Genomic DNA, 15,121 nt, shown 5'->3' with positions numbered 1-15,121 from the left:
TCGTGTGATTTTTTATTTTTGCCAAGTTAATGGTTAAACACTAATAATAATAATAATAATAACAACTTTCAAATTTTCACTGTATCATCTACCATTAAGGATAAAATCCTTAGACAAGAGTCTCTAAAGAAAAAACAAAAAGAAAACTTTTGAAAACTAAAACTAAAATTATGTAGGAATTTATAAAAGGATCACAATACATTTAGACGTGGAATAACTAAATGAATAATTAAAGCAACTATTTATTTAATAATTCCAACTATAAGTGTAGGTATTGTTTTCTTATATTGCCACAATTTTTGTTAGTCCAACTATGTAATTTACGGTGCACGGAAGGACGGATGCATCGATTTCGATGCGATTTTTTTTATATTAATCTTTTACAAATCACGAGAGATAACTAAATTTAGCTTATTTTATTATAATATATATTATACATAGATATACGTGTTGATAAGCATACAAGCCGAATGAATTGAAGTTTATAAATAAAATGTATTGCCTAATCACGTGAGAATGGCTGCACTAATTTTGATACTGCTGTAATAAATATTATAAAGTACTATGGAACGTCAAGGAAACGCTTTTGTTTATAATTTATTTCAATAAAGTGCTTAACAAATAAAATTATAAATAACAATGGAACCTAATAATTCTGTTTCAAAAATCGCCAATACCATACAAAATGTCAGTTTATCAATTTGTTACAACGCAATGGTTACGCTCGACGGGGGTTTACCCGGTCAGTATGAATTAAATACTTCAAACTTCATTGGCAAAGGAACTTTCGGAGGAATTTTCAAAGGTCTGGATAAATTGATACTTACAAAAACATTCAGGTCAGATTAACGAAATTTAAGACCTGAGCCAGATATTTCCTTGAGGGCCCTTAGACAAATTTAACAACAAAAATGCAACAACTTTTTAGTAGAAACCAACTTTAATTATAAAATATTTTTAAAAAAAATAAATCACTTTTTGGTAAATAACTTAAAAGAAAAAACAATATATTTCATTAAAGACAATTACATACGTACTTTATTTATACTACTATTGAAACTCTTTTTTTCGTTGCTATATTACTTGTAAATGATTGGAGTAAGTTATAGTTATAGTTAGGACAATTCTTGCTCTACAAGAGACAAGAGTTGCTATTCTGGAGAAATAGGTATGGTGTAGTGGTTTCCCGTTGCCTTCCGCTCCAGTCGGATGGCCATTTCTCTCTTTAGACGGTTGCACACCTAGCTAGAGAAACAGCCAGCGACTGAGATTCGAACCACTGCTAGTGCGTAGAAACATCGCGGTAACCTTCTCGGCCACGACGCCACGAAAATCATAGTTTACTGTACTTAAAATGCCATTTTCAGATAATAATGATATGTAGAATTTTAACCCCTTCATGCATGACTTTTCATTTTTTTCCCAAAAAAATTGTACTGATTCTAAAATATATCAGGATTATGGGAAAAATATTAAAAAAATTATTTGAGCACAACTTCCCCTTAATTCTCCTCAAAGTTTAATTCGTGCCTAATATGGCACAACGTGCACCAAATGTATGTTTGTGCCACTTATGGCCATCATGCATTAAAAAACACAATTTTTGTTTGTGCCATTTCTGGAACAATATGCACTCAAAACAAATTGTTGTCATAATTGGTATTCATTTTTTGGCATTTTTTTTTATTACTGACATTTGTTTGTGATATATATTATACAAGATAATTAAAAAACATGATTTGTGTAATTATCATTTTTTTTTTTTTTAATAATGTAAGTAACAAATTATAATAACTTTTTATGCATGTTGTCCCATATTGGGCACACAATAAGTTTTTGTTGTATTTCAAAAACTATTATACTTAAAAAACTGTTCTTACTTTTAAAATATTTTCCACAAAATTTCCTACAAGGTAGAAATTTTTTTTTTAAATTCGGTAGTTTCAATTTTTGTTATGATAGCATGAAAGAAATAGTTTTTACCCGACGCGGTGATAATATTTTCAGTTGTTTATTGTTCATCTATAATTCACAATTTTTATGCTAGATGGAGGTACTTTACATCAAAATGGGTCAGTTTTTTCTGCCGAATTCGGCCATCTATACAGTTATGTCATAAATTCATTTCCAAAGCAACAAATAACAAAAAACTAATTTGTGCCATATACGGCACAACATGCACGAAGGGGTTAAGTTCTGATTAGAAGTTGTTCTATATTTGTTTATTATGTGAGCTAATTTCGAACAAAATTGATCTATGACAACATTATGTTTTGAGACTAGAAAATAATAATCAGAGCCATTTTAAAAAGTATGGTTGGTACCATCAAGGCACTTTTTTTAAGTTCTTCTTTCTTCATCGCGTTACTTACTACTAATATTGATGCTAAGTTCAAGAATTTTACTTTAATAACCTTTCAAAATTTAGTTCATATAATATTTTTGTTGGTTGTTCGATCTCATAGCCCATAGGGACCCTAGAATTGGGGTGCCCAGTGTCATGGCCCGCTTAATCCGTGCCTGATTATATTTTAAGCAGGATTATCAAGCTATAATAATATGAATATTTTACAGGGAGAAATTTATACACAAATGAAAAAGTCGCTATTAAGCTCGAATCTCTCAAGACCAAATCGTTGCAATTGATTTTTGAAAACTATTTTTACCACGCCCTCGGCGCTAAAGGTAAACAAATCATTAACAATTAGCAATTCAGTTTAGAGAAGTTTAACTGTACTTTATATTTTATTAGTTATCTACAAAGACAACTTTAGGCAACAAATAGTAATTTGGTACAAATATTTAAAAAAAACGGTTGTACTTGTTTTAAACGTTAAACTAATAATTTGACTTATTAAAGATACTCACCTTGTACAGTTACCTATACAGTCTGATGTCATTTAGTTCTGATTGAAAAAAACTTAACAATGTGATAACAATGTTAAAAAATAAAATCTCCGAAATTGTAGTTAATAAATTCAAAACGTCGTCAGGTGTATCGTTAGCTCCATAGGATTTTAACATGGATATGTCTTATGGGTGGTCATTCTGAATATTTGTCCGTCACGTTTTGAGCAACATGTTAAGTGTCACAGTACCGACGTCATTATCATTACTTCTAGAGGAGGATTATGGAGGAGTATGGAGGGATTATGAAGGTGAATAATTAGAGATAGTGGATTAGATAAGATATTAGAGATACTAGATTGTAGGACATACACATGTATTAGTGTATATGCATGAAGTGTGGATACTCTTAACTTTTTAATATTAATATTTAATTATAATGGGGGCGAACAGGTAGTAGAGTAAACTATAGTGTATCACATTCAAAGGCGAGCCACTAAAAAAATAGATTTTAATTAAACAATTTTCAAAAATTGTCTGTGATTTTTTTTTTTAGTAACTTTTATAAATATCATCGACTACTATTGCCATTAACTATTACACTTTATGTTAACACATAAATTACATTAAAATATTTACAGTTTTTCTAAAATGTTCTTGTTTTTTCTTTTTAGTATTTATCAGTTAAAAGATTATATTTTTTTTTTTTCAATTTCTTTGTACAGGTTTGTTTTGTGGAGGAATTTTATAGTTTTCCTTGGGGTTTCTATTTCGTTGAGGGATCTTGAATTTTCAAATTGTTGTCATTCTATTATGCTGTGCTAGTCTGTTGTTTTTACATTACATATTGGACAGATTGGGTTTTCAGCGTTTTCGAAGGTATATGTCAGTCGAGTATGTTCTAAGTTTGTTTATTCTTTTTTTGTCACTCCTTGAAAGCGAGCTATTTTGGGCATGGGTAAACTGATTTTTTTTTATCTCGAATAGCTTAGTATGCATGTTTGGCCATTTTCTTAGAAAGTTTTTTTTTATCTTCATTATTATATCATTTATTGTTGTTAGTTTAATTTTTGGTACATCAGGGTTGTTAATAGCACTTTTTGCAGCTATATCCGTTTCTTTGTTACCATCTCTGTCGCAATGTCCGCCTTTCTTTGAATTATGTAATATTTCTTCAGAATGATCATGTTTATGCACTTGAAAAAAAAAACTTGAATTTGTCTTGTTTTTTAAATCAAAATTTTGAATGACAATGGCAAAACTCATTTTGATTAAAATTACTTTAAGATTTCTAAAAAAACTTATTTTAATAAATATATATATATATACTGATGACAACATTTTAATAAAATTATAAGCTTTTATAATTTATTAATATTTTATGCCAATATAAATTGCAATCAAATATTTTTAATAAGTGCTTCACATTTTTATAATAGGAAGAAACCACGGAATAGAAGGTTTACCAGAAGTCTACTATTTCGGTACTATTGGACTAGAGTATTCAGCTTTAGTGATGGAATTATTAGGTCCATCTCTAGAAACACTTTTTCAATTTTGTGGGAAAATATTTTCCTTAAAAACCGTACTGATGATTGCTATTCAAATCGTAGGTGGTAAACAAACATAGTGCATAAAAAATAGAACTACTATTTTTTTTGTTATTATAACTATTATAGAAAAAAATGTATTATGTTTAAAATCTTAGCTTTTTTTTTTGTTATTGACGATTTTTAATAATGAGCATTATTTAGTAAAGAAAAAATTGAAACTTAACATACTAATTTTGTTTTCAGATATCCAGAATCGAGTATATACACAGTCGTAATTTAGTTTACAGAGATATAAAACCTGAAAATTTTTTAGTTGGGCTACAAGAACAACTCTTCCCTTATCGGAAGGCGACAAACAACACAATTTACATTATTGACTTTGGTCTAGCTAACACATACATAAATCCGGAAACTAAAACTCACATTCCATTTAGTGAACAAATTGGGCTCATAGGAACACCTAGATACATGAGCGCCAACGCTCATAAGCAAAGACGTAAATATGTTTATTCCATGTCTCAAAAATTCACTAAAAATTCAGCAATTATTTCTTTAAAAAAATTGCACAATTTAAACAAAATATGTATCACTTAGTTTTTTAATTATTGTATTATAGAATGTTCAAGATTTTCACCCTGTTACACCCAAAATTTTCTAGTTTATAGGTGGATTACAATTTCTAATGTCCATTATTTTTAGAACAAAGTCGCAGGGACGACTTAGAATCAATCGGTTATATGCTACTTTATTTTGTCAAAGGAGAATTGCCTTGGTCTGAACTCGAGACAACCAAAGAAGACATAGACGCAATAGGAAAAATTAAAACTAAAATTTCTGCAGAAAAATTATGCAAAGATTTGCCGGGTCAGCTAAAACATAATATAATAAGTACCTAATAGTTTAAATAATATACTTTATTAGTCACTATCTTTGTAGAAGAATTTGCTGATTACTTTCGAGCTGTCAGAAAACTCGAATTTATGGAATCACCAGATTATGATGCTTTGAAATTTCTCTTTGAAACTGTTTATGAACTTAACAGGTTTCCAGACGACGGTTTGTTCGATTGGTCGACAACGTGGATTCAATAGTTATACAACTATACAACTATATTAAATGTGTTCAATATATAATTATACTATATAGTAGATAGATACGAAGTATAAACTCACTAAAAAATAGATCATTTATCAAGAGCAATAACTTATTAAATTTACCATTCAACATGATAAATATTTACGGTAATATTCCTTATAAATGTATATATATATATATATATATATATATACACGCCAAATCTATATACTGAGTAGATACACGAGTTAATTCGGCTACAATGCCATTTTGTATAACTAGAAATTATACGGTTTAACTTTAAAATGTAAACCTTGCTCCTCCCTGAAAAGTTTAATGAAAGTACTATTGTTTTATTACATTGAAAACAATTTTCAACGTATATGATGCGTTAACTTGTATTTTTAAACATTTTTTAAGAACTTCCTGAAAAATATTTTTGATTTAAGCTTCTGATTTTAAATTTCATTTCTAATGAATGTTCGAAAATTAAGACAGGAGAATACACACTAAAAGCTAGAAAATGTTTTAACTCTCATTCGGTCGTGTACATTTGTTTTTGTATACACTTTTATTTTATACATCTTATATTATTCTATCTTTCGCAATAACGAATTTTATAACAATCTTAGATTACTCATCAATTGCCTTGAGTAAATATAACGTAGGTAGGTAAGTCTATAATATATTTTATGTACCTGTGTAACTTTCGTTAGATTCGAGCATAAGCCATAAAGCAAGGAAAGACTGACGTGTGTATATTAAATAATACTATATTGATCGTTTTGAATGTTTTCCGAAAGCTAAAAGCTCCGCAATTGAACATATATAGCAGTGAATACATTATTCAGATGGCATGGTGCCGCTAAAGGACACGAGGTGAGTAGATATATACCGGCTAAGGGACGGAGGGTAGGACCTCACCACGCCCAGCCCCCTCCGTTAACAAACTAAAAGCTATCTGAATCCGAAACAAACCGCCGACACGGGTAGCGCGCACAGGAGCACAAAATTCACACTCGAATAAGTCACCACGCGTAACCATGGAGAAAAGTTACATACCTACCTATTTGCAGAAATCCATATTTGTGCAATTATTTTTATCAAATACATATACATCTAAACAGATACCAAAGTCAGTTTTTCATTTTTACTAGGAGCATATATTTGTAGTAAAGCTCTTTTTACAGTGTAATATACGACAATCGTAATTCTGTAAGACGTTGCTTAACGACAGACGTTACTCGTAAAACTGTATAGACGACAATTGCCAACTTGACCTATACCTATATTTACATTTTATTCGTTTAAAATAGTTTTTAATTTTTCTATTAGCTATTTATAAACTATATGAACTTTGATCACTGCCAAGTTGAATAAATACTCTGAAAAAAATAATCAAGTTAAGCAAAATGTTGCATTATAAAAGCAAAACACAAAAAGAATTGCTTACAAAAATTAATTATACTTTTAAACTTTAACGAATATTATGAGGATAAACACGCTATAACATACTTATTTGCAGCGCACACCAGTTGAATTCAAACAAGAAATAGTTCAATGTTTTACATATTTAGGAAGCAAAAAATACATTTATAGGGGAAAAAACCTACACCTAATAGAAAAAGCAAAACGGACAAATAGAAATTACCCAATAATTGCTAAAGATATCAATAAAGCTTGTAAAGAATTTTGTGTGGATATGGCATTCTGGGCTTGTACGAGGTACCTATGATATGGTTATGCTCAAAGCGGAAAGAGTAAAAACAAGCTTTTGAAACGTAGTGTTGGCGAAAAATATTTCAAATTTCTTTGACACAGAAAGTTTGAAATGAAAAAATTCATTAACGAAAATAAATATGAAATAAATAAAGAGAGACGAAAAAATGATTCGGACACTTAATAACAAACAACGCATGAAAAACGATCACTACAATTTATGATTGCAAGGACATAAAGCGAAAACCTGAAAAAGGAAAACTTAGAACTCCATTTATTATGCAGATTATAGAAAAACAACGACCTTGTAGCAACAGTATAGGTAATAGAGGGAAGAACATCTAACTTAAAAGTTTGAAGGTATAAATAGAATACAATTTGTTCAAATTAAATTCAATTACCTTAAAAAATATATATAATATGTACCTAGTATTAAAATAATACTTTTAAGCTTATACAAAATAACAGGTAAATTAATTGTCATGGTCGAAATTTATTAAAACCTCATTACGTAATACCTTACATAATTACATGTATATATCATATATCACATATTATATTAGGATTTAGGATGGTCCAGAAGGTTTTTTCTGTTTTTCTCTTGACATTATATTTTTTTAGAGAAAAAATATATTTCCCTATTTTTTCAGATTTTTAAAATTATTTCTGGAGCATAAGTATTTTAAAAATGTTTGTTTCCTAGTTTTCAATTTTTTTAGGTATAAATTTTAATTGTAAACAGATGTTTTTTGTATAAAAAATCACCAGTAGAAAAAGAGGAATAAACTAGGTAGTATAATTTTTTTTACAAATTGTTACATTATTGAACTAATTTAGGCCTTAGAAAATGAAGTTTTATGTATTTGGTTATTTATTTGTGTCAAATTATTAAAAGAAAAGATATATTTTGAATCTTAGGAAACTGTGGAGAAAATATCAATAAATGTAAGCATAAACTTTAAAAAAAAAAAATATTAGTTTATTCCTCTTTTTCTATTAGCGATTTTTTATATAAACAACGTCTGCTTAAAATTTGGATTTATACCTTAAGAGGGCGTCGCCCCGCCCATTTTTAAGGAGTAAAGTATGGGCATTTTTTTACAAAATCGTAATTTAAAGGTTAAACTGGGATGTGTAATAATTAGTTCAATAACTTGGACTCTATTTTGGTAGTTAATATATTTTTTGGACTATCACAGCATACTCGAAAGCGATTTAAAAATGTTTTTTCATCTATACATGTATAAGCAGACTGAAAATAACTCGCTTAATTTTGGGTTTAGAGTAAAAGCACCTATTATTAAAAAAAAATCATTTTTTAAAAAGTTACAGTCATTAAAATTTTTTTTTTTTATAGGTATTTAAAAATGTTAAAATAGTCGTTATTTCTAAACTATGTATTGAGCGTTATACTTGGAATAATGAATAAAACACCCCGTCTTGCCCTCCGGAATATTGTTCTCTTTTAATTTTATAATGTGTGTTTTTACTTTAAAACCAGAATTAAGCGAGTTATTTTCAGACTGCTTAAACATGTAGAGATGAAAAACATTTTTAAATCGCTTTCAAGAATGCTGTGATAGTCCAAAAAATAAATTAACTACCAAAATAGAGTCCTAGTTATTTAACTAAAAATTATATCACAGTTTAACTTTTAAATTAAAGTTTTGTAAAAAATTGCCTATACTTTACTTCTTAAAAATGGGTGGTGCGACGCTCTTAAGAGGACGCAACACTCCCCATTTTTTAAGGAGTAAAGTATAGGCAATTTTTTGAAAATTCCTAATTAGAGTTTAAACTATGTGTACTTATTAATACAGTAATGAGGATACTTTGTTGATTGTCATTATTTTTGTCAGACTAACACAGTCAATTTCTATAGGATAAATTACCATTTTTTTCCCATCAAAACAGTTTTACGGGGATTAATTTTTCTCAGGATTCATAAATGGTTAGAAATTCATACATATTATATAAGACAAAATTATCTGTGCTCCAGCATCCGTATTTCTTCGATATACCTAATACAACCGACGCTATATCATTTAAAAACAAATTATTTCTTAATTAATTAATTATTCAATAACTGATTGAAATATTTAAAAAGGCCATGGTAGAGCACAGACAATGTTGTTGTCTATATTGTGTGAAAATTTGGTTTCTTAATTTTGATTATAGCCTTTGTAAAATTAATCCGCGCAAGGCAGGTTTTTTGAAGAAAATAACGGGCGTGTGACGTCCACTTAAATATGGAATATTAAATATGCTAGAAAAATGGAGCTCGTAGATTCAGGTAAGGAACAACAGAGCCTCTCGTTCTAATTTTTAAAAGCATACGACGAATTCAAAATTCAGTAAGTTTTAATCTTTAGAATACTTTGTCAAAGTACTGTATTATTAAAAAAAAATAGTTGAAAATACCATTAGTTAAAAATAAAAGGTGTATCTACATATTCATTTCAGGCCAATAGTTCAGCATTTGAACCTCGACAATTTCAATTTAATAATTAACTTTAACAATTGTTGATGAAAATTAATTTAATGTTCCACAAAATTTTTTCTCGAGATTTTGCGTGGCATTTCATTTTACTACTACTTATACCAAATTTAAAAAGTACAATTAAATAGTTTTAGCTTTAATGGGGGAAAAAATATTATCATATATAATTTTGTTTTTTTGCTTATAAGAATATTGCTCAGTAGTGTAGTAGACAAGGGATGGAGAAGAATAACATAAGAGATCTATAAAATGTGTTTAGTGTTTCATCTTAGTACAGCGGTATTCACCAAAAATTTTTAAATTAGTTTAAATAATTTAATTACTACCATCTGATAATAATAGGAAATATGAAAACAGATGTATAAATAGTTAAAATTTAAATAAGCATAAAATATTATATGAATAATTATTATTTTGCGATTGTGGGGTTATTTTGGGGATTTTGCGATTACATTTTGTTTTCAAAAATGCAAATTTTAAGGTACTGTTTTTTTTAAAGTACAATTAATTAAATGATAAAAAGCATCATTACTAGGTTGGGCAATTTGTTGAACTCGGTGAATTATAGGATATAGAAAATACGTACAAAATGTATTTTAACACATTATAAAACAGATTACAAAAAACTGATACTACTTTAGAGTCAACAGAACAAGTTAGGTATGCTTGCAATTTTTTGTCAGCATTTGCTATTGTTGGCTATTATTATCAAATCACTATTTATACTTTTGTGCTATTTTGGCTCTAATAACTCATAAACATTAATACCGATAAAACATTATAAAATACAAGTTATAAACAAAAAACAACAACACCATAATGTTAACAATTTATCATTTCATACTTATATATTATCAAAGACAAAGTGTTTACAAATTTATTCTTCTGTTCCGTCAACATTTTCTGTACCTAACTTTTTAAATGTCGGTACATTTACCCAGGTAACCAGCGTGTACAACTTGTGAGGTGAATCTTCGTCGTCATTTCGTCTCCTAGCTAATTGAACACGAATACGAAACGGTACGCTCCTAAAATAATGGCATAAAATAAAATAATTCAATTATTTGTTTAAGAAAGAATATAAATTTTTACAATAGTTTTAAAACTTATTTAACACACATTTTACTCAACAACAAAAAAATAAAAATATAATACTAACGTCAAGCACAAAAAGTATTAAAATTTGTACTATTACGATATAAAGTAAAATTTAAATTTACATATTAACTGATGTCAAATTTTTTTTATTAAATGACTTCATGCTAATAAATGTGTATTTACTTCAAACTTTGACACCACGTATCTTCAATACTGGAATAGCCTATCTATTCATTAATATTATTTGAGTGTGAAGAAAAGTTTTGTCTTGTATAAGTATGAAGATTAAATACTTAACACTGATATATCAATAGCATAGTGCACAGATGTCTTTAACAGGTTAAGCGCCAAGGACATTTCACTAATACTTCTCTCTGGCCAAGATGCTTCTTTAATGTTATACTCATCATTTTATATTATTATCAGGTTAGGTTGAGGTTTAAAATCACTTATTAAGTTTCAGGCACATATCGGGGTGTCCGTCATCGCCTGGGAGGATTAAACTACAACAAACACCGGTGTCCGCTAGGGTGCTGAACCTGTTAAGTGAATATTTTTTAACTTTTACAGGAACAACTTTGAAAATTCAAAATACTATTCTGTTGATTTAGTAAACTTTATGGCTTCTTAACATCAATCAATCAGTGTCCAACAATTGTTTTACATAACTTGATTTCTCAAAAAATTAATTAATGATAATTCATGCACTACCGGGTGATTCTTTAACACCCTACACTAGTTTACTCTTAAAATAATTGCAATTTTGTTGTTTCTTTTTGAAAACATTTATAGTTTATGCTATATTACAATATTATACAATATTTTAATCTTTTTAAGAATTTTTTAGAGCTTTATCAACTTTATCAACTTTATTAACTTTTTTAATTAAAAATAATTTGCTGAACATTTTGACTGGTCAATAACCACTTTGAATTTTTTTTAAAAGTTATTTATGTTTAAAATTAAGGAAGGGAAAAGTTTTAAAAGTTGATAAAGCTCTAAAAAAAAAGAAAAAATTAAAAATATAATGTCTAATGTTTTAATATAGCATTAACAAAAATGATTTCAAAAAGTTAAACTACAAAAAAACTTTTATTTTAAGAGAAAACTGGTGTAGGGCTTAAAAGAATTACCCGGTATATATGCCATAGATATAATATATCAAATTAAATACTTAATTAAGAACTGTAATCTGGTTATAAGTTAAAATATTGTTAATTTATCTTAACCTAATCTTTTTAAATTTATAAAATTTAGTTTTACTTAAAAGAAAAATTTGATTGTTTTATTTTATACCTTCTCAATTTTTAAATATTTTTTGATATGTATATTAAATTTATTATTTAACAAATAACCATATTATGTTAAAACATTAAGGTCACTATAGTAAATGTACAATCTTCTTTTAGGACATGCAAAGAATAACATGAACATGCTGCTGAATTTCCAATAGTACTCAGCTATAATAAAATAACTTTACCGGACACAATTTTTTGCAATTTTTGTTTATCATCTCATAGGGTTTTTTACGCTGATTACGAAGAAGGATAAAATTATGAGATAGATAAAAAACAGTGGGGTACAATAATCACAGACGTGACTAACGGAGGGTTAAAATTTACAGCTACTTGAACTTTGAACTTTTACCATCAAATAGTAGGCAGCGGCATGCAGCTGTTGTCGGCGACGCGAATCGCGATTACAAACACAACAGTTTGTTTCAAATTTGTAATCAAGAAATTACCATGATCATATTATATTATGTTACACACACAAATGAATACATAGTTGGAGAACTTCTGATATATTGTTGTTTTGAGGTTATGAAAAAACCACATCATTTTGACGGACTATAGATGTTACAACAAGTCTGTTTTTAGTGGAAATAGCGAGCACAAATTTATGTAACAGTTTGGGCTACGGAAGACTAGGTTTGGTTTCGTGAAGTCAGTAACAGTATTAGGTTAATTTATTCATTTATTTTTCACTCCGGGGGTTTGAGGTTGGAGTCGGCAGACGTGGGGAGTCGTTTTAAATAATTATAGGTTTACTTAATGTTGCAGACAACAGCTGCATGGTGCTACCGCCTGTTATACACGGGAAAAGTTCAAAATTCAAGTAGCTTTAACTTTTGAAATGGAGGAGTCCACCTATTTCTGACTTCAAATTTGAATTCAATTAAAAAAAAAAAACACTGAAAGATAAAAAAAAAAATTAGCACAAAAAAGGATGTCCAGTAAAGTAAATTTGTTTCACGAGTTATTAATATGATCATATTTCATTAATTAGAACTATAGCTCTGTTATTAATGACCAAATATCATTCAAATATGCATTTGAAAATGCCAAAATATGCAGTTATATGACTTAATTAAAATGTAAAAAATAGTTTTTGAAATGGCTGGTCTAGTATAAATACTATTTTAAATATTGTTTTACTTATGTTCATTATAATAAATAAAAAACAATTTTTAAGTAGTTGGGTTGTATTTGGCACAATACTCAAAAATAAAATTTTACATAGGTTATACAATCCCGTTTTTAAATAGATGACTTATCAGCATAATAAACTTAAATAATACTTTGTACAGCGGGCATTCCAAGTATTCCCACCTAAAAATTCCATAGTTGAACATTTTTCATGTCCGCCCAATTTTTTTTTTTATTTATGCACAAATAAAAAGTGGTCACTTAGGATTGAAAAACGAGGAGTTCCCTAGCATTTTTTCCATATTGGACGATAAACATATTTACAATTACGTTAAACCATTTTTTTATCCTAAAAAAATCAATTTGAAAAATATTTTAGCTATTTTTGATTCTTGTGACCATTTTGATATTTTTGAAAATTGGATAGATGGAAAGCTCGACTTTCTTTTTTAATCAATTTGAGATGGGATGGAATTATAACTTCCTCCGTATTTTTTAGTATACAACATTACCCAAACTACTGCAAACAAACCTACTTTACCCGTATACATACTTTTAGTTTTCATAATAAATTGTTTTTTTTCTTCAATATTTCAAATTGAAATTGTAAAATCACAAAATATTATAATTAAAACATAAGGATTTAAATATAATACTTACAAATATGTTACTAAATCTAGAAATAATCAGTATATGCTAAGAAATCAAATATGCAAAACAAATTTGCAGATTTGAAATCTAAACTTAGTTAATCGGATTTATATCATACTTGGGTATAATTCTGATTGGCTAAAAAATCTGAGCTCTAATTATAACGTAAATTCTTAATTATGGTTCATTTGATCATTTAGACTAGTATAATTCAACAGATTTGCTGAGCTTGCTTGCGCCTAACTGTGATACGAATCTGTACCATAGAGGTCAAGTATTGCAAGTCCAAATTTTAAAAAAATGTGTTACGTTCATAATAAAAATATTCATTTAATGATCTTTTAAGAGGTATTTAAAGTTATGTCCAATATTCTATAAATGCATAGATAGCAAGTGGTATACTATCGTAAGTCAATTTATTTCTGTGGTACAGAAATATGCACACCCCTAACGATGAGATAAAAACAAACAGGAATTCTAAGCTTACTCATACATAACTATAATAATTATACATACCTAATTCCCTTAGACCAGACAAACTTGTTCAACCTGGTATCAATGCGAACATCTTGTGTGCCCATTTGTTGAGTTGCAAACTTCCTGATCTCTTTAATGGCACGCGGAGCTCGCTTTTTAAAACCAATATTTAGCAATCTTTTATGCATATTTATGGTATACACACGGGTGACTACTTCATTAATAGCCGACTTGCGTTTACGTTCCCTAGTTAACTTGGCCATTGTAATGTTTGCCTGCAAGACTAAAACAAACTTTGAATTATACAGCTGTTTAATTAATAAAACATTAAATGTATAAATTAAATTTAAGAAAACGGTATTATTTGACCAAACATAGACAAAATGTACATCATAAATTCAAGTTTTTGACTACAGAAAACCAACAATTAACTTTAAAAAAAACCCATAAAAGTTATATTTAATAAAAATTTTGATTATACCTTTAATTAAAAAGGCATTAACTACGAACGAAAATAATTTTGTATTTAGATTGAATTGGATAAAAATATAGCTTACCAGTCCAACAAAACAGTAAAGCGGATAAAAACTCAAAAAGAAGTAATGTTTACAAAAATCACGTACAAAAGAACTATAACCTCAACTAAATACTACTTGGTACGTCTTTCTACTTAATTGAAATGATATTTTGTTGGTTGCACTGTGTTAACATTGATAAGCAAATTTATCAAAAAAAATTAATAGATTGTCAATACCTGATAACGATAATAGGTT

At 28.3% G+C, this 15,121-nt stretch overlaps 2 protein-coding genes across 3 annotated transcripts; one reads left to right on the top strand and one right to left on the bottom strand.

Moving 5' to 3' along the window:
- Positions 1-2,068: 2,068 nt before the first annotated feature.
- On the top strand, positions 2,069-5,491 carry LOC126839357 (casein kinase I-like). Its single transcript, XM_050574645.1, has 6 exons — positions 2,069-2,072; positions 2,575-2,685; positions 4,305-4,456; positions 4,644-4,896; positions 5,100-5,264; positions 5,337-5,491. Exons 1-6 carry the CDS (start codon positions 2,069-2,071, stop codon positions 5,489-5,491), a joined length of 840 nt encoding a protein of 279 aa, XP_050430602.1.
- Positions 5,492-10,515: 5,024 nt separating this feature from the next.
- Positions 10,516-15,027, bottom strand: LOC126838813 (60S ribosomal protein L31). 2 transcript variants are annotated; one of them, XM_050573538.1, is made up of 3 exons: positions 14,906-15,027; positions 14,388-14,631; positions 10,516-10,721 (listed from the first exon to the last, which is right to left on the bottom strand). In XM_050573538.1, the coding sequence occupies exons 2-3, from the start codon at positions 14,609-14,611 to the stop codon at positions 10,571-10,573; spliced, it is 375 nt and encodes a 124-aa protein (XP_050429495.1). In that variant the 5' UTR covers positions 14,612-14,631; positions 14,906-15,027; the 3' UTR covers positions 10,516-10,570. The 2 variants fall into 2 exon arrangements, with proteins under 2 accessions (XP_050429495.1, XP_050429496.1); XM_050573539.1 differs by having other exon boundaries at positions 14,830-14,967.
- Positions 15,028-15,121: the final 94 nt, after the last annotated feature.

This window comes from Adelges cooleyi, unplaced genomic scaffold (assembly GCF_023614345.1).
Source record: "Adelges cooleyi isolate 19-005CV unplaced genomic scaffold, UGA_ACOO_1.1 ACOO_flye_CR_arks_rails_tigmint_CR_PRNA_30, whole genome shotgun sequence".
Lineage (NCBI taxonomy): Eukaryota > Metazoa > Arthropoda > Insecta > Hemiptera > Adelgidae > Adelges > Adelges cooleyi.
Note: the sequence above shows the minus strand (reverse complement) of the source record. Positions and strands in the feature narration are given on the sequence as shown.